Here is a 21,098-nt window from a genome sequence, read left to right as displayed (position 1 = left end):
AGGCTACAAAGAACTATGTCCCTCTTCTTGTCCTGTGAATATCTGAACACCATAATGTCCTCTGGAGTTCTTTTCTCCAGGATGTCTTCATCATTTATTCATTTTCGCTCTACTGAGTGACTACAATAGTAAAAGATACACCGTGATCCCTGCCTTCGGGAAGCTTGTACTCTGGTTAGGACAAGTAAACAGACAGAACTTAGGATGGTGTGTGCTAGAGCTAACACAGTATCTCCCAGGACTATGAAGAAAGCCAACCTAACCAACATTTAGGGAGATGCAGTGCATGTGGGTCCAGAATAGCTTCTCAGAGGAAGTGTCATCTAAATCAGAATTTGAAGGCTAAGTAGGAGTTAACTATTTGGGGGAAGGAAAGGGGAAAGCAAAGGAAATAGCACATGCAATTGCTATTGGAGGCATGGAGGAGAAAAGCAGAAAAGCAAAATATGCTGCAAGATGTGAAGTTCAGTATGTCTGCAGCAGAAAGGGTAATGAGAGAACGTCAAGAAAAGAGGCTAGGGACAGAGGTAGGGACCAATCACATAGGGTTTTTAGGCCATGCTACAAGTCTGGACTTGATGCTAAGGACAGCGAGAAGTCAACGATAGTAAACAAGGAACCAGTAAACTACAGCCCATAGGCCAAATCTGGCCCTACATTTGTTTTTGTAAATAAAGTTTCACTGGAACACAGCCATGCCCATTTGTTGTCTGCGGCCACTTTCACGCTACAATGGCAGAGTTGAGTAGTTGCAATAGAGACAGTACGGCCCACAGAGCCAAAAACATTTATTATATGGCCTTTGCAGAAACAGTTTGCTGACCTTTGGAATAAAAGGGACAGCTTTATTTTATCAAGATTGCTCTACTTAATGGCTTGGAGAGGAACTAGACTGCAGCTGAGGAAAATGCTCAGGTTATTCCAGAAATCCAGGTAAGAGATGATGAGAGTGCTGACAGTGAAGATGGAGAGAACTAGAAAGACATTCAGAAATCAGTTGTACATCCACCAAATTGTTTTTGTTTTCAGTTCACATTTCTCCATCTTGTCTACAAGAAATCTCAAGAGACCTTGTCAATACCTTGAAGAAGTCCAGATATATACTAAGTTTATTACATTTTCCAACTGCCAATCTAGCAGCATAAAAGAAAGAAGCTAATCTGACACAATCTATTCTTAATGTACTCATGCTGGGTCCTCACAATCACTGTTCCCTATTCTTTTAGAAATTTTTCTAAGGCCTATCCTTTCAGGATCAATGCTGGGCAAGACAGCCTAGGTTACAGAATTCCCACTTGGAAAAATCAGAAACAACATCGGCCCATGCCCAGCCTTCTGGCATCTCTCCTTTTCCACAGGACTCCTCAAAGACACTGATAGCAGTCTAGGGTTTCTCTTCCTAGCTATTCTGGTGTCATCTCAAACAGAGGGCTTCAAGTCATGGGGACGGCACATGGTCTCTCATCTCTTCATGGATCTCAGGCTTTTTCTGCCCTCAACAAAAAGTTCACGCCATCCTTTACTCTTTCTAGACAAGAGATGACCATCACTAACGACAAAGGAGCAGAACTGCCTTCTCTGACATTCAAGAATGCTTTAATCCCCAGCCATAAGCAGCAGCCCCATCCTTCCTTCCTTACCAGGTTTAGAGTGCACACACACAAAAGTATCACTAAAACTTCTTATGGAGTAATAATTCTCTAATATGCCTGCCTGCATGTCTGTCCTTCATTTATTCTTCTGTACATGTCTTTTTAAACCTTTTATTTTGGGAAACAACAAACATTCCCCAACATAAAGAAAGTAGTAGAATGAACTCCCATGTACCCAACACTCAGCTTCAATAATTATCAACATTATGCCAAATTTGTTGCATCTATATTCCAACTCACTTTTTTTTCCTGAAGTATTTTAAAACAAATAGCAGACACAACCACGCCCTCTGAAAATCTGTAGCAAGATCATTTGTAAGTGACCACTCAGAAGCACATTCCTGAGTACTTTCCACCCTTTCCAGAGGTTCAGCGATGGAATTAACCATACTCTCCTTCTCTGGCCTTTTTGAAATCTACCTTCTAGAAGTCTGGGGCCCACATCTGAGGATGACCAACTACATGCCCTCTCTGCCTCACACGTAAACTGTGTCGACTGCGACGGGGCCTCCAATGGTCACGTGAAGTTCTTTGCAAGAGTGAAGATGCAGAGAGAATGCAAGAAGGCTACAGGCACCATTCATCCCAGGGCTACTGATTTTAGCCCCCGTGGCCAAATTTTCTTTTCTTTTTTGGAGGAGAAAGAACAAGAAAGGGGATGGGGGAAAAAACAGAGAAATATGTTAAAAGGATCGGCAGCACCTAAAGTTCCCTGTCTAGAACTTTGTGTTGTTTTAGTCCCATCACTGGTAGGTGAACCTTAAGGAATGGGAATTTTCTTTTCCCCAGGAGGAAAGTGAGGGAAAGTCAGCATGAAGGAAAACAGAAAATGAAGACAATACACATTGGAGCCCACTATACGAAGGGGGACCTCCCACAGCTCTGCTCACAAACGCAAGGAGCCTCCTGGACCACATCGTATTTATGGAGACCATCACAACTTACTTGATAGCCCAGTGCTGTTGATGTTTTGATATTCAGAATAAAAAACTGCCTTTTCAAGCATTCCCAGGAAAATAACGGCTGCAATCCAGAACTGGATTCTTAATATATCTTTCCAGTAACAGGCAGACCAGATCAGCCAGAGTAGGCCATATAAAATATAAACGATACACATCACCATGTAAAACTGTAGGAAGAGAAGCAATTTTAGTCAGGTAAGCCTTCTGATCATTTGAAAATTGACATTCTACATTCCAGCATCCAATCCTTTATTTTCCAGTCACTCTGGAACCAGAAACAGAGAGTATGTCAAAGCATTAGCTACTAAGGGATTATCACCACTGAGCTCTTAAAATTTTTTAATTTTCCAATTAGGATACAAAATCAGTAAAAAATAAAAAAGGAAAAAATGATGAGAAATACTCACAATCATCAGAGGCCAATCTGAAGCAGAGATATAGCCATGAGGCCCCATCATAGAAAGAGAAACTGGCAACGGTGAGGGCAGGGATAAAGAAATTAAAGAATTAAATTAACAATTGGTCTTAAGTTTTTAAATGTAAGCTAATTTCTCAGAAGGCTCCAAGAATACAACCTAAAAAATGCTGAATTTTTACCTAGCACACATGTGGTATTGGATAATTACTAGCTGTTTGATTATGTAATCTTATCAAGATACCTTTACTTGTACACATGCTGTTGTGAAACCTGGGCCAAATCTGATTGTACGCAGACAGCAAAGTAGTACTAGCCTTAGACTGGCCCCTTGCTGAGTCGCTGACTTCGCTGAGAACTTTGTTTTCCTTAACGTAACTTGGGAAAAATTACTGAACTCGACTATCAAGTTTGGATTACTGTCTGAGATAGCAATAATAAATAGTGTCAAATATAGTGCAAGACTCGCAGGGCTGCTCAGCAATCACTCCAGTTACTAACCAGCAGGGGCTTAAAACTGCCTGCTGGTGTCAGGGGAAAAGACACGCCACCTGGGAAGGAAGGGGGCACAAAGGGGGCGCTGGCAGAATGGCGTCAAAATACCTGCTTCCTCTGTCTGGCATGGTCTGGCCCATTTTGTCTTCTCCAGGAGGAAGCCCTACTTCACACTCTTCCAGAGCAGTCACCTCCACCAGCGTCCCCCACGGACCCCCAGCTCTGTGCCTACTCTGCAGCAATGCCAGTCTCATCTCACTGCTTTCTGCCTCCCCACTGGCCTGGGCACCTCTCAGAGGCAAAGCCTGGCTTTACCTCTGTGTGCCCAGTGGATGACTCAGAGCGGTTTGCAAATCCCCAGGACCTTCACACGCTGTCTGGCTACTGTCAGCCCAGCAGACCTCACTCTGGAAAATGACAGCCAGTCAATTCTAGGATATGTGAAAGCATTCATTCCCTTGAAAATTGCTTATTGTGAGCCCGCTTTTGCACTGGGCAGTAGGGACTACAGCTTAACGAGGCACAGAGGGTCTACCTTGGCAGGAGAGGAGCAGGGGAGCTCACAGATGACAGAAGCCACAGTTAGCGGACATACTACTACTACTTCTGGGTTACAGACAGAGGTTTAAAAAAAATGTTTTTTTCAAAGAACAAAATTTTAAACCACTGATGATGGCCACTTTCAAGAACAGAATATAATCTACTTCAAATACAATTAAGACATTGCTTACCCATTTCTACATGTTAAAAAATTTTTTTTTAACCTGGAAGGATAGAGAATTTTATATCTTACTATGAAGTTTAAAATTTTTTTAATTTATCTTAAATTAATTTTAAATTTCCAATCCACTAAAAAAATAAATACTATAATTAAGATAAGCATAAAGTTTTATGTCCCCCAAATAAACAGATTAGTCATTTTTGTAACAGAAATTCATTTTTGAATGTTTTAATAGAGAACGTAGAAAATTTGAGTCAATGACAAAAATACAGAATACAGTAAAAGCAGACTGTAAACACACATGCAATTTAACTATACCATTTAAATTCCACTTTGCATCTGTTTTTTCCGTTTTAATAGAAACAATAAAGATATGAAACCCATCTCTCTGTGTTCTGGCTATCACATCCTGAAACAAGAAAAAAAAAATCCTTTATGTTATTTTTTTTAATTGCTATATAAGATATAGCTAAGCACTTGTTCACCACATTTTAAAACAACTCTTAGTAACTGAACTGGGTACCTTTTAAAAAACGCACATAATACAGTGAAAAGGAATGGGAGGCAGAGGAAAGACAGTGGACAGTGGAAGGATTTCCTCCATTTTTTTTTTTTACCACCATCCTCCCAGACCCAAAGGGATGGAGTAAGAAAAAAGCTTTTTCCATTCTTCAATGTTTTCTACTTTTTACATTTCTACAGGTTCTCCCCCCAATCTTACCATTCTACGTTTTATTTAATATTACCATTCAAATATTTTTTCCAATATTACTCTTCCCATATTTTATCCTAATATCATCAAGCATTCAGTTTTTCAATGTGTGTTTTTAAAATTGAACTCAGGGAGGAAGAAGTCAGATAACATTGTTAGAAATGACTCAGATTCATGATATATGCTAAATTATTTAAATTCTTTAGGGTATTATGTTACTAGTTTAGTCCCACTGAGGACTAACACTGCCCACTGTAATGCCTATGAAGCCTTCAATGCCCCCACACAACTGAACCAAACTTTTCACATTCCTCCGTCCTGAATATTGCCTATCCTTTTCCTTCATTTCCTAATCCTCCATCTGCGACAGAGTTTGTGCAAAGCCAAGAGAGAGTTCAATCACAGCCACTGTAGAAGGAATGCCTTTCCACTGTCAAACTACCCTTTAAGATGGGTGAAGAAAACCAGAAATGTGAAGAGTCACTCACAGTATAAAAGCAAACATTAAGCTCTCCTAAACCTGCTTTCAGTCCCTACACCCTCCTTCCAACCCTCTGGACCTCTTGGTCTTCTGACTCTTGGTATTTGCCCAAAATACCAACCTCCCCGCCCCTGTGCCCACGCTCCACTCATGATTTCTATTTCTTTACATCCTTAACGATGAAACATACTATTCCATTTGGGGATCTAAAAGTGGAATTTTATTTTTTAAAGAAAAGAAAGGCTATATAGAAGTTAATTTTAAATTATACCTTCAGGAGATTTTTTAAAAAAACAAAGAAACGAGTATATACAAAATTCATGTACACATATGCAAGAAAATATACTGTTTTAAATAATGTTTCTTTTTTCTTTCCCAATCCTAATAACCCTACTTTATATTACTCTACAAGTATCCATCCATCAGCAGATTCTTTTCAGTTTTACTGTAAGTTGTATATATTTGATTTAAAGACAAATAAAATGACTCACCTCTGATCCTTCCTGGTTTGAAACATTTCTGATATTTGTTATTAGTTCTTTATTCTGGGGAAAAAAATGCATTTTATATTGCTGCATTTCTATGGGGAAATAGTTTTAATAATTAAGAAAAAAATAGTTTAAGAAAAAAATATATATTTGAAAGCTGAACACCAGAGAACAAATCTTATTGTACCCCAAACATGGTAACAAAATCCTGCTTTTGAAAAATTACTTCCTTAATAAGGATAGTGGTTACTGTGGGTGGGGAGGGTATTAGTAAATAAAAGGGGGCTCTAGGTGCTAAAATGCTCTGTACTTGATCTGGGTCTACACGGCTGTGTTCAGGTTTTGAAAATTCATCAAGCCGTACACTTCTGATATGCGCACTTTCCTATATGTTTATTACACTTCAACACAAATTTTTTAAACAACTCCTTTAAAATTTTTTTTAAATTTATTTTCATTTCTTTGTGTGTGAGGAAGACAGGCCCTGTGCTAACATCTGCCAATCCTCCTCTTTTTTTGCTGAGGAAGACTGGCCCTGGGCTAACATCCATGCCCATCTTCCTCCACTTTATATGGAACGCCACCACAGCATGGCTTGCCAAGCGGTGCGTCGGTGCGCACCCGGGATCCGAACCGGCAAATCCCAGGCCTCCGCAGGGGAGCGAGTGCACTTAACTGCTTGCGCCACTGGGCTGGCCCCTAAAATTTTTAATAAAGATATATTTTCATTTCAGAATTTACAGAACAAAAAATAAGTTAAAATGACCCATGGCCTCACTACCAAGGGATGGTTGCTGTTAACATTTTAGAATCTAATCTTCTAAGCTAGCAAGGAGAAAATACATAAAGGAGGAGAGTGTTCAAGTGTGTTAAATGCTGGTAAGTCAAGTAAGAGGACAGATCTTTGGTAAGAGTAACGGATCACTGGATTTTACAACACGGAGGTCACTGGTGACCTTGACTAGAGCAGTTTTGATGGAATGATGGGGGCAAAAGTCCGACTGAGTGGACAGAAGAGAGAGGAAGTGATAGCAGATCATGAAAGGAAGATAAAAGGATCCTCTTTCATGAATGTGGCTGCAAAGGGGCACAAAGAAATACAACAATGGTGCCAATACTTTACTTGTTATGGACTACCATACACACAAAAGAACTAAAGTTAAAAATTCACAAATTAAGCACTTCTCTTTATCAAAATACTGATAAAACGGAATTAGAGCTGATGCTTGTATTTACTGGGAGTAAAATAAATTCTATTTTAACACGGCAAGACAGATACTCACATTCAATGAGGGAAACACCTGTAAATCACTGCTGCAATCTAAGTTTTCATTTTTTGTTGTCCGACATTCGATGTTCTCGAAATAATGACAAAAGTCTTTATTAACACTGTCATGATTTTGTGACAGCTCCTATCCAAGGTAAAATTCTATGTTATAATTTATTTCCAGACTTCTTATCCAAGAAGTAAAACTTTATATCTAAATAATACCAAAAATTTATTCAGTTTGGAACAGTGAAAATATGCAGTAGAACAAAATACTGAAAAGAAAAAAGTTTTGAATATAATTTTAAGTATAATTGAGGTGATCATAACGTTTTAGCCATTCCAATGTGCTCAGACAAAGTAATACATAATACAAGCATAATCTTACAGTAAGAAAAGTGATTAAGATATTAACACAAGGAAATGGTTCATCGAGAAATAAAACATACTTTGTCCTGGAGCTACCTCCATTTTATCCCATGTATAAAAGATTTTACAGAGAAATAAAGCAATATTTGACTACTAGGAAAGATAAACCAAACACTTAGCAACATAAAGCAACGATGGCAAACCCAACTGAGTACAAGGGAGACACTTATTTACACATCAGTGACCTGAGGTTCTTTGCTTCCTAGATGGATGAATAAAACCATGCCCATAATGGCAGCTCCCAGTCATCAAGAAAAAGTTAAGTTGGCTCCCACTGGCCAAATAAGGGACGATTTCAGCAAAATAAATAAAAATACTAATAGATTATAACCCATATAACAAAGTAAAAATCAATGAGTCCACACTGATGACTGACTGACTGACTGACAGACAGGCAAGAGAGAGCTCATCCTCAGAGTAGAATGCTAATAAATGTAGAAGAAGACAAAGAATTAGAAAATCACCATTCAGCAATTATCATAGTAACGACTGACTCATCAGGCAGGAATTAAAGGATGTTAAAAGAAGGACTGATGAAAAAACAGTATATTTACATACAAATACAAAAGTATTTCTTCACAATTTATTGTTAATAGCAAAAAGAAAAGTAGTAACGCTTTTTTTGGAAGTTAAAATTTTTGTTATTGCAGTAACATTGGTTTACAACATTATATAAATTTCAGGTGTACATCATTATACTTCTATTCCTGCATAGATTACATCCTGTTCACCACCCAAAGACTAATTACAATCCATCACCACACACATGTGCTTAATCATCCCTTGTACCCTCCTCCCTCCCCGCTTCCCATCTGGTAACCACCAATCCATTCTCTGTCTCTCTGTGTTTGTTTTCTGTTGTTTTTATCTTTTAGAAAAGTAGTAACTTTACAGTAGAGACACCTAGCAGAAACTTCCTTATCCAACTGATCAAAGTTAACATCGCCAAAACTGGGACAAACCAGTATTCTCTGGTATACCTGCCAAAAATATAACCTGAATCTAATCATGAGGAAATATCAGACATAAATTACATTTTGTAAAATTAAATGGCTTGTACACTTCAAATATATCAATGTCATGTCATAAAAGACCAAAAAAAAAAAAAAATCACTGCAGAAATGCAATGTGATCCTGGATTGGATCCTGTACCAAAAAAACCACTGTTAAAAAGGATGTTATTGGAAAACTGGCAAAATTTTTTTTTTTTTTAATAATTTTATTTATTTATTTTTTTTCCCCCAAAGCCCCAGTAGATAGTTGTATGTCGTAGTTGCACATCCTTCTAGTTGCTGTATGTGGGACTCGGCCTCAGCATGGCCGGAGAAGCGGTGCGTCGGTGCACGCCCAGGATCCGAACCTAGGCCGCCAGCAGCAGAGCGCGAGCACCTAACTGCTAAGCCATGGGGCCGGCCCTGGAAAACTGGTAAAATTTTAAATAAGGTCTGTTTGTTAGATAGTAGTATTGTAACAATGTTAAATTTCCTAAATTTGATAATTGTACTGTATAATCTAAGCGAATATCTTTGTTCTTAGGAAATACACACTGAAGTATTTAGTGTGAAGGGGTAAAATATTTAGGGATAAAGTCAAAAAGGCAGTATAGAGGAAAATGGCATCTTTCACCCCAAATGGAAAGACAATACAAATAAATGTACGGAAACCCACACATTAGTCAAGCTAGGAACCAAGAGATAACAGATAAGCTGAAAAGGAAATGATTCCAAGCAACCATCATGAGAAACGTCAAAAGGCCTTAATAAGGGACACAGGAGCCCAGTGGACGCTCCAGGGGAAGGGGCCCAGGTCCAGAGCCAGGGGCTGGAGAAACCCGAGCCCGGCCTCTTTTTCCTCCCCTCACACTCTCCCCTTCCTTTCCCTGATGTCTCCGATCCTCACCTCTTTCTGAGATCTACTTTTACTCACTAAATCTACCTGTACTCACTAAAGTTCTAGGTTCCCTATTACTAATTTTTTGAATGAAGTGAAACTTTTATATTTCTTCCTTAAATTAGATTGATGTTTATTTGTATGTGACACACATATCTCTTTATCAACAGTTCCTACACGTCTGATTTAAGCATTTACTAACATTTTTCGTAAGAGACAAGGAAACTAACAGATGTGTATTCTTCTCAGAAAGCATATACTTAGACATAACTAAAGGATTTATTGCCTAAGTCTCAAAATAAATCTGAGGCACTTCTAAAACTACAGTCTTATTTCCAGCCTCCTCACCTGATGAGCTAATAAATCTTTATGCTCATAATTTTTCCTTCATAGCTTTACATACATTAAAAATCTGTGTTTTACTTACTTCCAGCTCAGCATAGGCATTGTCACAGGTATAATACTCCAAATACCACTGTATGGTAAACTTTACAGGCCTGGAACAATTGAATGACTTAACTGTTTAGAAAAAGAAAGTCTCTTTTAATAACAATAATAACATATATACTCTAATATAAACTTAAGGTTTCAAGAATGCAACCTAAAATAGGCTACTTTAATGAAACAATGAGTAAAATAGTACCTAATTTCTCCAAAAAGTCACTGCAAAATGAGACAGACAAATTCATTAAATTAAATTATTACAGTTAACCAAAAGTTGCCATACTACTATTTATTTCATCTCTATGCTAAGTCCAGTGTTAAAATCAACTGAGTAGCCTGATATGCTAAGTCACTGTTTACTTCACTCTAAAACTGTTCTCTTCACTGAGTTATTCATTCACAAAAGACTGAGTGAGTACCCCTTGTGTGCCAGGAAGTGACATAATGGTAAACTAGAACAACCTCTGTTCTTGACATAAAAGGTACTGGGGGAGGAAAAGGCAGGGCACCTAACATGGTCTAGGAGAGCATATAGAATGAGGTACTGGCAGGCTTGTTGGAAGAGGAGACCCTTAACACAAAGGACGAGCGGGAGTTAGCCAGGTGAAAAGGACGGTGGAACGGTATATGCAAACGGCCAGGGTGAGTGAGAGCACAGCCTAAATGTGACCACCTGAAAACAGTGTGCTATAGTCAGAACACAGACTGGGGAACAGAGAAGGGCTGAAGGTGGAGAGGAGTGCTAAAGAAAACTCCTAAGGGGTATTACTCTCTGCTAAGGAGTTTTTCCTTACATCGAATATTACAAAGCACCACCAAATGTTTCAGGTAGGAGGGTAACATGATTAGACAGACTGAAAAGGATTAAGTCTAGAATTAGAGAAAGCTCTTGTAAGAGTGTCATCACAACATGGCAGCTGGCTTCCCCCAGAGACAGTCATCAGAGAGAGAGAGTAAAGCAGCAGCTATCTTTTAAGACCCAGGGTCAGAAGTGATACAACACTACTTCTGCCATGTTTTATTGGTCAAATCAACCTTGATGCAATACAGTAGGGGATTACACAAGGTCATGAATACCAGGGGGTAGGGATCCTTGGGAGTCATCTTGAAGGCTGGTAACCAGAGGGAACCCAAACTGAGCCCAGAGACTGAAGTTCAAGAGGCCGAGGCTGGTAAAATTTCCGGGGCAGAGTACCCAAGAGTTGGGAGCTGCTCTGAGAAAGAGTAAAAGAAATCTGTATAGAGATCTCCTTGAGTCTATGGCTGCATTGCAGCCTGCCCATGCATAGGGAGCAGCCCAACTATTCTCCAAGTTCACAGAGGGCTGGGAACTTGGATTTTCCACTAGCCAGAGTGGAGAGGCCTCATTAAATACACTAAGCATTCGGGAGAGACACAGAAGGGTCACACCTTAGAAGTGGTGCTAAATTAGCCCTACAGTCAAGACTATTCCAGATCCATCCTAAAAGAAATTAACAACAAAACTGGAAAGAATTGAAATGACCCAAAAGAAACTTAACTGTCTGCCAGAACAAAGTTGTTAAAAGAATATAACATCATAGCACTCAAGAATGTAAAATTCACAATATCACCATCCAAACAAAAACACTAGATATAGGAAGCAGAAAAATTTGAATCATAACCATGATATGAATCAGTCAATAGGATAAAGATGACAGAAATGACAAAGATGATGGGATTAGCAGACAAGAATGTGAAAACAGCTATTATATATATTTTCCATAGGCTCAAAGGCATAAAGGAAAATATGAAAATACTGAGGAGAGAAATAAGATATTTTTAAAAGGACCCAAACTACTAGAGATTAAAAAAAAAATACAATATCCAAAATAAAAATTTCATTAAATGAGATTAACAGATTAGATACTGCAGAAGATCACTGAACCTGAAGACAAAGCAACAGAAATTTCCAAAATGAAATAAAAGGAGATTGAAAACAAATTAACAAGGCCTCAGTGATCTGTGAGACAATATCAAGCAGTCTAACATATGTGTAAATGGAGCCCCAGAAGGAGAGGACACAGAGGTGGGGTGGGGATAGAGTGTCTAAGTCTATGATCCAAGGTAAGAGCTGAGATTTATTTTTTTCAGTGTGGATATCCAGTTGTTCTGGCATCATTTGTTGAAAAGACTATCCTTTCTCCAGCGAATTAGCTTGGCAACTTTGTTGAAAATCAACTGACCCTGTATACATGGGTTTATTTCTGAGCTCTGTAGTCTGCTTCATTGTTCTCTATGTCTATCCTTATGCTAGTATCACACTGTTAGCATTACCGTAGCTTTAAGTTTTGAAACTGGATAGTTAAAGCCCTTCAACTTTGTTCTTTTTCAAATTGTTTTGGCTATTTTAAGTCCTTTGTATTTTCATATAAATTTTAGAAACAGCTAGTCAACTTCTACAAAAAAAAGTTGCTTGAATTTTGATTGCAATTAATTGAATTTATAGATCAATCTGGAGAGAACTGACAGTATGTTCGCTATAGATTTTTCACAGGTGCCCTTTATCAAGTTGAGGAAGTTTCCTTCTATTTCCAGTTTTCTGAGAGTTTTTATCATGAATGGGTGCTGAGTTTTTTCAAATGCTTTTCTGTATATATTGAGATGATTATATGGTGTATTTCTTTTATTCTGTTAACATAGTGAATTACATTGAGAGATTTTCAACAATGGCTCCACATGATTGCATCTTGAATGCGGTAGCAAAAGAGGGGTCACCTAAGGGAAAGCCAGATGTCTGATCCACCAGACAGCATGGACACATATCCAAGGTACCAATTCTTAGCTTTGCAGGCACTAAAATCTGGTTCTGTGGGAACAGAGATACTCAGTCTCACTCTTTTACCACATCACCAATGTCATATATAAACTAGAATGCCCAATTAGTCACTTACAATGAATAGTAACGTAAAGTGGATACGTAATGGTAACTGACTCTCTCCCTTCAGCATGCCTTCCTGGATGCCCAATGGTGATGAGAAGGCTGCTTGGTGAGCATGGCCCCAGCACAAGGAGGCTCAAGTGGATGCTGCATCCCCATCTGCCCACCACATGTCGCAGCTATAGTCACAGTTCAAGAAGACCTCTCTCCCATTGACGCTATTGGACACTGCCAGCTTTTGCCTGACTAAATCCTTATTTTTTTATACTTTTGCTCCTAACTCCCTTCTGCTGCCTCATTCTTTCTATAGATATGTTAATACAACTGTCTTTTTTTTTTTTTAAAGATTTTATTTATTTATTTTTCCCCCAAAGCCCCAGTAGATAGTTGTCTGTCATAGCTGCACATCCTTCCTACACGTGGGATGCAGCCCCAGCACGGCCGGAGGAGCGGCGCGTCGGTGCGCACCCGGGATCTGAACCCGGACCACCGGCAGCGGAGCACACGCACCCAACCGCTAAGCCACGGGGCCGGCGCAATACAACTGTCTTAATTGTGGCCTACTTCTAAGCTGATCTCAGACATTACATATTGATTTTTTTTTAATCAAATTCTGTATTTCACTGGTCCATATAACTTCTTTTTCCCCAGGTAACTTTTTTGTCTGCACCAGTTTTTAAATCTTGTTTGTCTAGACACGGAGATATGAATTCATTAAAGCAATTAGATGCCAAAATTTTTTCCTAACCCACCTTGGACTTCAATTTCCTCTTACCAAGCTCTTATCATTACTGATGATCTATGATATCACCAAGCTGCTTTGAACCACCTCTGCTTTCTAGCTGATGGCTGGCCTACTGCCCTCAGCAAAGGCCCACATAAGGCAGTCACCCAACAAATGATCACAGCACGGTGTGACAGAGAAAAGGGGCATGGCTTTGAATCCCCAGGAATTTGCTCTACCCAACAAAAAACTACTCCTTATCCTAAAACTTTAACCCTGGAAACCAACTTACGTAGTCAAGTTACTGGAAACACCAAGAGGAGTTAGATCACAGTAAATATGATCCAATGTAAACCCACTAAAAATACTGAAAACCTTAACTCGGGAGCCCTCGCACATCAGTATTTACATACACAACACAGTCCCTAACAAATACTTTCACTTCCATAAGCCCTAAAATCCTAATAAAAATGTCAGTGTCTAGTAATTTTTATTCCATACTATGATCATGTGTATATTTAGAAAATTTTCAGGGGCATAAACATTTTATCACAATCATGACATTTCATTATATTCATAAAAGGAATTTATCTAGTTTTAAAAGTTGAGACTCAGAGTCAAATTTCACAGAAGTCAAATACTTTTTTGCTGAAGCCTACTTTATTAGACTTTAATTATAATTTTTAAAGAGTGATCATATTACATTTTCTGAGAAGGATCAGAAAAATCCATTCTTGAAAATAACCAAGACTTGACTGAAACAAAAGAAATCTTTAAAATGTTAGAACCACTTAAAAACAAAATATTTGCCTAGTTTATAATATATATTATAATGTTATATTAGTTTACATTAAATTAATATAAAAATTTATAATATATTACATGATATTACTCATTTATAATATATTATTATATTAGTATATTAGTTTACTATACTTACCAGAAAACTTGATCTCAGTAGAGTTAAACATAGTTTTCCTAAATACCAAAGGTCCTGATTTCTAAAATGAAAAACAAGGAAATATAAAAAGATTCTGTTAAAAAATTTTTTTCTCTACTGTTTAAGAGTTTAGTTTCACCTTGGAAAATATATATCGTTCTAATCCTGGCACTCCTCTCTGTGACCAGAGTGATATTTTTTTTCTTTTTTTTGTGATTAGCCTTGATTTTGAAGATTAGCCCTGAGCTAACATCTGTCACCAATCTTTCTCTTTTTGCTTGAGGAAGATTGGCCCTGAGCTAACATCTGTTCACAATCTTCCTCTTTTTGCTTGAGGAAGATTGGCCCTGAGCTAACATCTGTTCACAATCTTCCTCTTTTTGCTTGAGGAAGACTGGCCCTGAGCTAACATCTGTGCCAACCTTCCTCCACCTTGTAAGTGGGACGCCGCCACAGCATGGCTTGACAAGCAGTGTGTAGGTCCACGCCTGAGATGTGAACCCACGAACCCTGGGCCGCAGAAGCAGAACGTGCAAACTTAACCACTATTCCTTCGGGCCGGTCCCCAGAGTGATTATTGCTTAAAAACGTATATCGGATCACATCACTCACTTGCTTAAGACCTTGTCCCGCATACCTACTCCCTGCAGTTAATATGAGGCTCTGGAATGCTCCTGCCTCTAGCATCTCAGCTGGGACCAGCAACACGAAGGAGACAGGGCTGCTGCCACTGCACAATTACTGTTGCTGTGACAGATCTGTCTGAGCAATTTGCAGTTGCTCTCTCTCTATATGACTGTACTTTTGATAAAACAACCATCCCTCTCCCTAAAGTGTTGTGGTTACCACTGTGTACTTAGACCATTTCTTACTGCAGCCTACAGGACCCTGCATAATCAAGGTATGCTCACCTCTCTACTACCTTTCTTTCAGTCCTTCAAAAGCATGACACTCCTTCCTGCCCTCAGGACCTTAGCGGTCAACCTGAAAACTTACTTAAAAACCCTTCCCTGTCACTCTTTCTTCACTTACTTGATTCCTTCCTACCCTCCAAGCCCAGTTCAAAAGTCCCCTCCTCAGGAAGTCTTCCACCATGGCCCACACCAGGCCAGGTCCTCCCTTACATGGTCTCTAGGACCCAGCCTTTTTCACAACCCTTTCCACAATTAAAATGAAATAAATAACGTATCAGTCAGTTATTTAACGTCTGCCCTCACCAAGAATAAAAATGCTGTGAGAAGGGACTGTTAAACGAACAAGTGGTTAGGAATGAAAGGAAAAAACTGATAACACAGGTAGCTCTTCTTGATAACCTCTCCCTCCTCCCCAACACAGTTTCAATAACAATAAAACCACCAGCCTGGATTCCTCCTCTGAGCTTTCAGAACCACATACCCAACTGCCTAAAGGTCATGTCCACTGGGATGTCCAAGACATTCCACACTAACCTGCCCTAAACCAGAAACATTCCTCTGTTCCTCCCCAACCGTTCCTACACTGCCCACCTTGGTTGTAGGTGATGCCAACCAGTCACCCAAGCCATAGTTCCTTCTAGTCCCTCATCTCCATCCCCCAGTCTCCAAGGCATGCCTACTCTACGTCACAAACACTTCCCACATTTAGCTCTTCCTCTCCATTCCTGCCACCACTGCCCTAACCCAGGCCCTCAACATTTCCTGCCTCCACTTCTGCAATAACTTAACTGGTACCTATGCCTCCAGATCTGAGCCTATAATTCATCCTTAGATAGCAGCCACAGTGGTTAGCATTATATCTAAAATCCTTCCATGACTCTCCCTCATTCACACCCAAACGTTGCAACTGGTGGCCTGGGGGCCTAATCCAACCTATAAATGGGATTTGTTTGATCCACAAGGGGCCTTTTTTTAAAGTTTTGAATTAGTTGATGCAATAAAAATATGGATCTCTGCTTCACTTTAAACAAAAATGTGCCTAGCTTGCCAAAAGGGGCATATAATCTATAGTCTACCGCACCTAGACACACTCCCTCCGGTCCTGAACCTAGCTCACTCCACTCGTTGATATGACTTGCCCCAGCCCCCACAGGTCCTTGAGGTCAGACCCCTGGCCACAGGTTCAAAGCCAAGCTCAGGCTTGGAAGGCTTACAGCGACCTGAGTCCCCTCTATCACTCCTGCCAGAATTTCACTCGGCAGAAACACGAAGAATTTCCTGCACCGCTGCTGCTCCACTCCTTCATTCTTCTTCACCAAGGTAACATCTATTCACCTTTTTTTTTTTTTTTTTGCGAGGAAGACGAGCCCTGAGCTAACATCCGATGCCAATCCCTCTCTTTTTTGCTGAGGAAGATTGGCCCTGGGCTAACATTGCACCCATCTTCTTCTACTTTATATGGGACGCTGCCACAGCATGGCTTAACAAACGGTGCGTTGGTGCGCGCCTGGGATCCCAACCTGTGAACCCTGGGCCGCTGGAGCGGAGCACGCGCGTGCACTTAACCGATGCGCCACCGGGCCGGCCCCCTATTCATCTTTTAAGATCCAGCCAGGCACTGACTCCAGAAAGCTGGATTGGTGACCCTCCTGGTGCTCCAGTAATATCCCAAGAATACTCTTTACTCAAGCAATTACCCAAGAATCTAATTACTACTCATCAGTCTGTTGTTCTACTATTGCATGAGCTTCTTGAGAGAAGGGGCTGTTGCCTAAAATTCACCTTTGCAACAGCAATAGCCAGTGTAGTGCATGGCACACAACAGGTGCTCAAACCATTTGCTGACCTTTACAATCAAAAGAACCACTTCTGGAGAGATTTGCAATACAAAAGAAAGAAAGCCCCACTTTCCTTTCCTGTTCTGAAGGACAGTTCTGACCACCTGAAATGGGAAAAAATCAGCCTGTTCTTTGCAAAGAAGGGCTTCATGGACTGCTACTGGCCTGAGTCACACAGGACTAAAGATCATGTGAGACCCAAGGAAAAATTTCTCTTCCTCATGCAGGAAGCAAAGCCATTCTCTCTCAATGGCCATCGGAGTCTCACCACCTGGCGAAGATCTTTACAGATATGGTCAGGTAGTTTCATAATCTGTATGCAGCTGATTCACTTCCAATATTGTTTATTCTGATTTCGTTTATGATATTGCCCCTTCACTACAGAAGCAGCATGAAACCATGAGTGTGGTTGTCTGAGTTTTGCTTTTTACTGTTCAGAGAAATTCAATAACAGAGATATGCACGCTATATCACTGGCACACATAATGGGGCACCGACCCGGAAGAATCCGGGAAGAAATGGTTGTACTGGGCCTTAAAGATTCACAAAGATACCTACTTGCATTTGTCTGTGTAGCTTTTATGGTGTAGGAAGTATTGTAGTCTCTGGCACTACTTTCTTTTTCTAACTGAGGAAATCAAATTATAAGTTTTGCCTTGAGAACATGGACATCATTTCGATACGCGTGGAAAATACTCATCTCAAACAGCTGGATGAGTCAGCTGACTCTAGAAAAGCAGGAGATAACGCCTCTTCCCGATTTCCTGTCCCTCTATAGCGAGATTTTCCAAAATTCTACCCCTGCATTCCTCCCACATCATCTCACGTAACTACTGGATGCCAAGTTCTCAAACGGCCTGCCCTGGAAAGGAAGTTTCCACACACTCATGCCTCCAGACTAGACTTTCCAACACTCCATCACACATCTCGCCCCATCTCCACACCACCACTCCCGGAACTGTGATCGGAACCCTAGAGAAATTCAGGAACCCAGGAAGAGGGAGAGGCTAACGCATGGTCCCTTCTCATTTAAAGGGAAAACCGAAAGCGGCACAGGGGCTTTCTAAGTTCATGCCCAAACTGAAGCCCCGGAACGTCCTCCCTGTGGCCTCACGGGTGTGGCCCCGTGGCTGCAGCCGGGCCCGAGGAGGGGTCAGATCCCAAACATGCCGCTAGGAGTGCCCAGATTCGGGGCTCAGGTCTGAATAAATGAGGACCTGATCTAGGCAGGACACGTCAGGGCAGACAGGGGGACCAGGAGTCCGGGAAAGGTGGTCCTCCAGATCAGCAGCAGCGCTTAGAAAGCAGAGCCGTCCCCATGCACAGGCGTGACGGATCTCCCCGCAGCCTAGGGCGGGCCGGGGGAGGGGGCGCTCCCCCCAGAACAGACAATAGGCTCCGGGAGCGTGTCAGGGCGCCCTGAGCAGGCCCAGCACGAAGGCCAGAGGAACAAGCCCGGGTCCCGGCCCGGGGGGCCGAGCGAGCCCCGGGAGGGCCCTGAGGGCCCCAGACGCGCCACGCCTCGGTCCCGACGCTCCACTTACGTCGCTGACTGTGGCGGCCCAGAGCCCGGGCTCGGGGACGGCGCCCACCGCCGCCGCGGCCCAGCACAGGAGGCAGAGGCCGACGCGCAGCAGCGCGCCCCCGGCAGGAAGGCGGCGGCGCGGCGGCAGCCAGGCTCCCACGCGGCAGTCGGCTGCCATGTCGACGCGGAAGCCGCACCTGGCGCTCCGCGACGCCCGCCACGCCCCGGGCCCGCACCTGGCGCGGGGGCGGGCTCGGTCCGGGCAGCGCGGCTCCGACCGGGAGGTGGTGCAGGGTTCAGGCTGGGGCGAGGAGGCGGGGCCGGGGAGGCGGGGCCGGGCCGGGAGGCGGGGCCGGGCGGGGAGGCGGGGCCGGGCGGGAAGGCGGGGCTCAGGGCCGGGCGCAGGCGTGGAGCTAGAGGAGGAGCTGGAGCGTGCAGAGGAGGGGCGGGCGAGTCAGAGCGTGGAGGTGGGCCTCCGCGCTGGGCCGGAGGGAGGAGGCGCGGCCGGGCGGGGAGGCGGGGCTCAGGGCCGGGCGAGGGGGCGGGGCCGGGCGGGGAGGCGGGGCCGGGCCGGAAGGCGGGGCTCAGGGCCGGGCGGGGAGGCGGGGCCGGGCCGGGAGGCGGGGCTGGGACATGGAGGCGGGGCTCAGGGCCGGGCGCAGGCGTGGAGCTAGAGGAGGAGCTGGAGCGTGCAGAGGAGGGGCGGGCGAGTCAGAGCGTGGAGGTGGGCCTCCGCGCTGGGCCGGAGGGAGGAGGCGCGGCCGGGCGGGGAGGCGGGGCTCAGGGCCGGGCCTGACTAGGGAGGCGGGCCGGGCGGGGAGGCCGGCCTCGGGGGCTGGGCCAGAATGAGGAGGCGGGGCTGGGAGGAGAGGCGGGGCCGGCGAGGAGGCGGGGCTAAGGGCTGGGCCGTATTAGGGAGGAGGTGCCGGGAGGAGAGGCGGGCCTCGGGGTTGGGCCGGAGTGGGGAGGCGGGGCTGAGCGGGGAGGCGGGGCCGGGTGGGGGCGGGGCTAAGAGCCGGTCCAGAGTGTGGAGGCGGGGCCAGGCGGGGCTCAGGGCCCGGCCCCAGTATGGAGGCGGGGCTGGCCTGAGGCGGACAGCTCAGGTTCCGGACTCCGCTTGACTGCAGTTAAATACTTATGGGATGGAGTTGCGAGCTCAAGTTCTTTTGCTTTCTCTGGCTTAGTTACTTGAATCCTCTGCACATGCTGCTGCCCTGACCTTCTCAGCTCAGGGGAAACAAATTGTTCTCTAAATTCTTGGAAAGTGTCTGGAAAATACTTTGAGGTCAGGGTCAGTTGAACTCAAAGCATTGTGTTGTGAGCATAACGTCGGTGGGACAGTTAATAATTTTCAGAACAAATAAAGTTGCCTGATTACTTAAAGCTCAGAGGGGCAGGTCTGGGGTCTGTCTTATTGTGTACTTCGCCCAGCATCTTCAACTGTGAAAGCTGGATAAACGTCTTGCTGTCAAAGAGAACAATTTTATTTACTATAAAATGTAAATAATGTCCAGAGAGAGAATACAATCCTAGATTAACAGTGTCATTAACGTAAAATGGGGTCGATTTATAGTCAAGAGGCCCTGGCTGCCTTATCAGTCACCCTAGTCACTTAGCCAGTAGTTATTGAGGGTCTAATAGGTACTAAAGATTGCACATGCATTCGTGCCTTTCCCAGTAAGCAGTGTGATCATTTCTATGTCAGTGGGAATAACAGTGTCAGAGGATCACATGGGAGCATCCAGCAGAGCTTTAGAAGGTAAGACTGGTGGGAGGAGAGGACATGAGGTGACATTTAAGCCCTGCAAGAATTAAGGATGAGTTAGCTGTGGGGTTGGTTTGAAGGTGTTTTAGTTAAGAGAGAACAGCCTGTGCCAAGGCCTGGAGGAATAGAAAGACTCCAGATGACTAGATATTTGTGTGAGATGGACACTGGCAAGACTTGAGAATATTTAAACAGTACCAGAATATACAGATGCTCCTAAGCCATGTTAGGAAGATAGTGTTGTAGTCTGAGAACATCAGAGAGGCAGTTGTGGGGTTTTAGCAAGGAGGATGAGGTGACTAGAAAGATCATTTTGGTTGTCGTATGAAAACTGTGTTAAGGTGGGCAATGGGATGACCAGTGAAGAATATTGCAATAATTTGTGTGATCAGTTAAGAACAAGTCAGAGATGGTGGCCTCAACCACAGAAGCAGCCGTGAGGATGGAGATTTGAATGGATTCCAGAGACATGGGGGGTGGAGATTTTACATAAAAAAGCCTTGGTGATTGATTAGATACTAGGGCTTAGGAAGGAGA

General features: G+C 42.9%; 1 protein-coding gene across 3 annotated transcripts in view; it reads right to left on the bottom strand.

Annotated features, from left to right (window-relative positions):
* Nucleotides 1–19,017, bottom strand: part of TMEM87B (transmembrane protein 87B) — a 59,270-nt gene extending 40,253 nt beyond the window's left edge. For 2 of the 3 annotated variants that reach the window (XM_058534609.1, XM_058534608.1), the window contains exons 1-8: nt 18,816–19,017; nt 14,520–14,580; nt 9,940–10,031; nt 7,210–7,338; nt 5,930–5,983; nt 4,564–4,654; nt 3,022–3,083; nt 2,598–2,781 (exon numbers count right to left, since the gene is read on the bottom strand). In XM_058534609.1, coding sequence (XP_058390592.1) covers nt 2,598–2,781; nt 3,022–3,083; nt 4,564–4,654; nt 5,930–5,983; nt 7,210–7,338; nt 9,940–10,031; nt 14,520–14,580; nt 18,816–18,974 — 832 coding nt within the window. In that variant the 5' untranslated portion in view covers nt 18,975–19,017. The remainder of the gene's footprint in view (nt 1–2,597; nt 2,782–3,021; nt 3,084–4,563; nt 4,655–5,929; nt 5,984–7,209; nt 7,339–9,939; nt 10,032–14,519; nt 14,581–18,815) is intronic. The other variant, XM_058534607.1, reaches the window with a different exon arrangement.
* Nucleotides 19,018–21,098: the final 2,081 nt, after the last annotated feature.

Source organism: Diceros bicornis, chromosome 40 (genome assembly GCF_020826845.1).
Source record: "Diceros bicornis minor isolate mBicDic1 chromosome 40, mDicBic1.mat.cur, whole genome shotgun sequence".
NCBI lineage: Eukaryota > Metazoa > Chordata > Mammalia > Perissodactyla > Rhinocerotidae > Diceros > Diceros bicornis.
The sequence above is the reverse complement of the archived record's forward strand: the minus strand, read 5'-3'. Positions and strand labels throughout refer to the sequence as shown.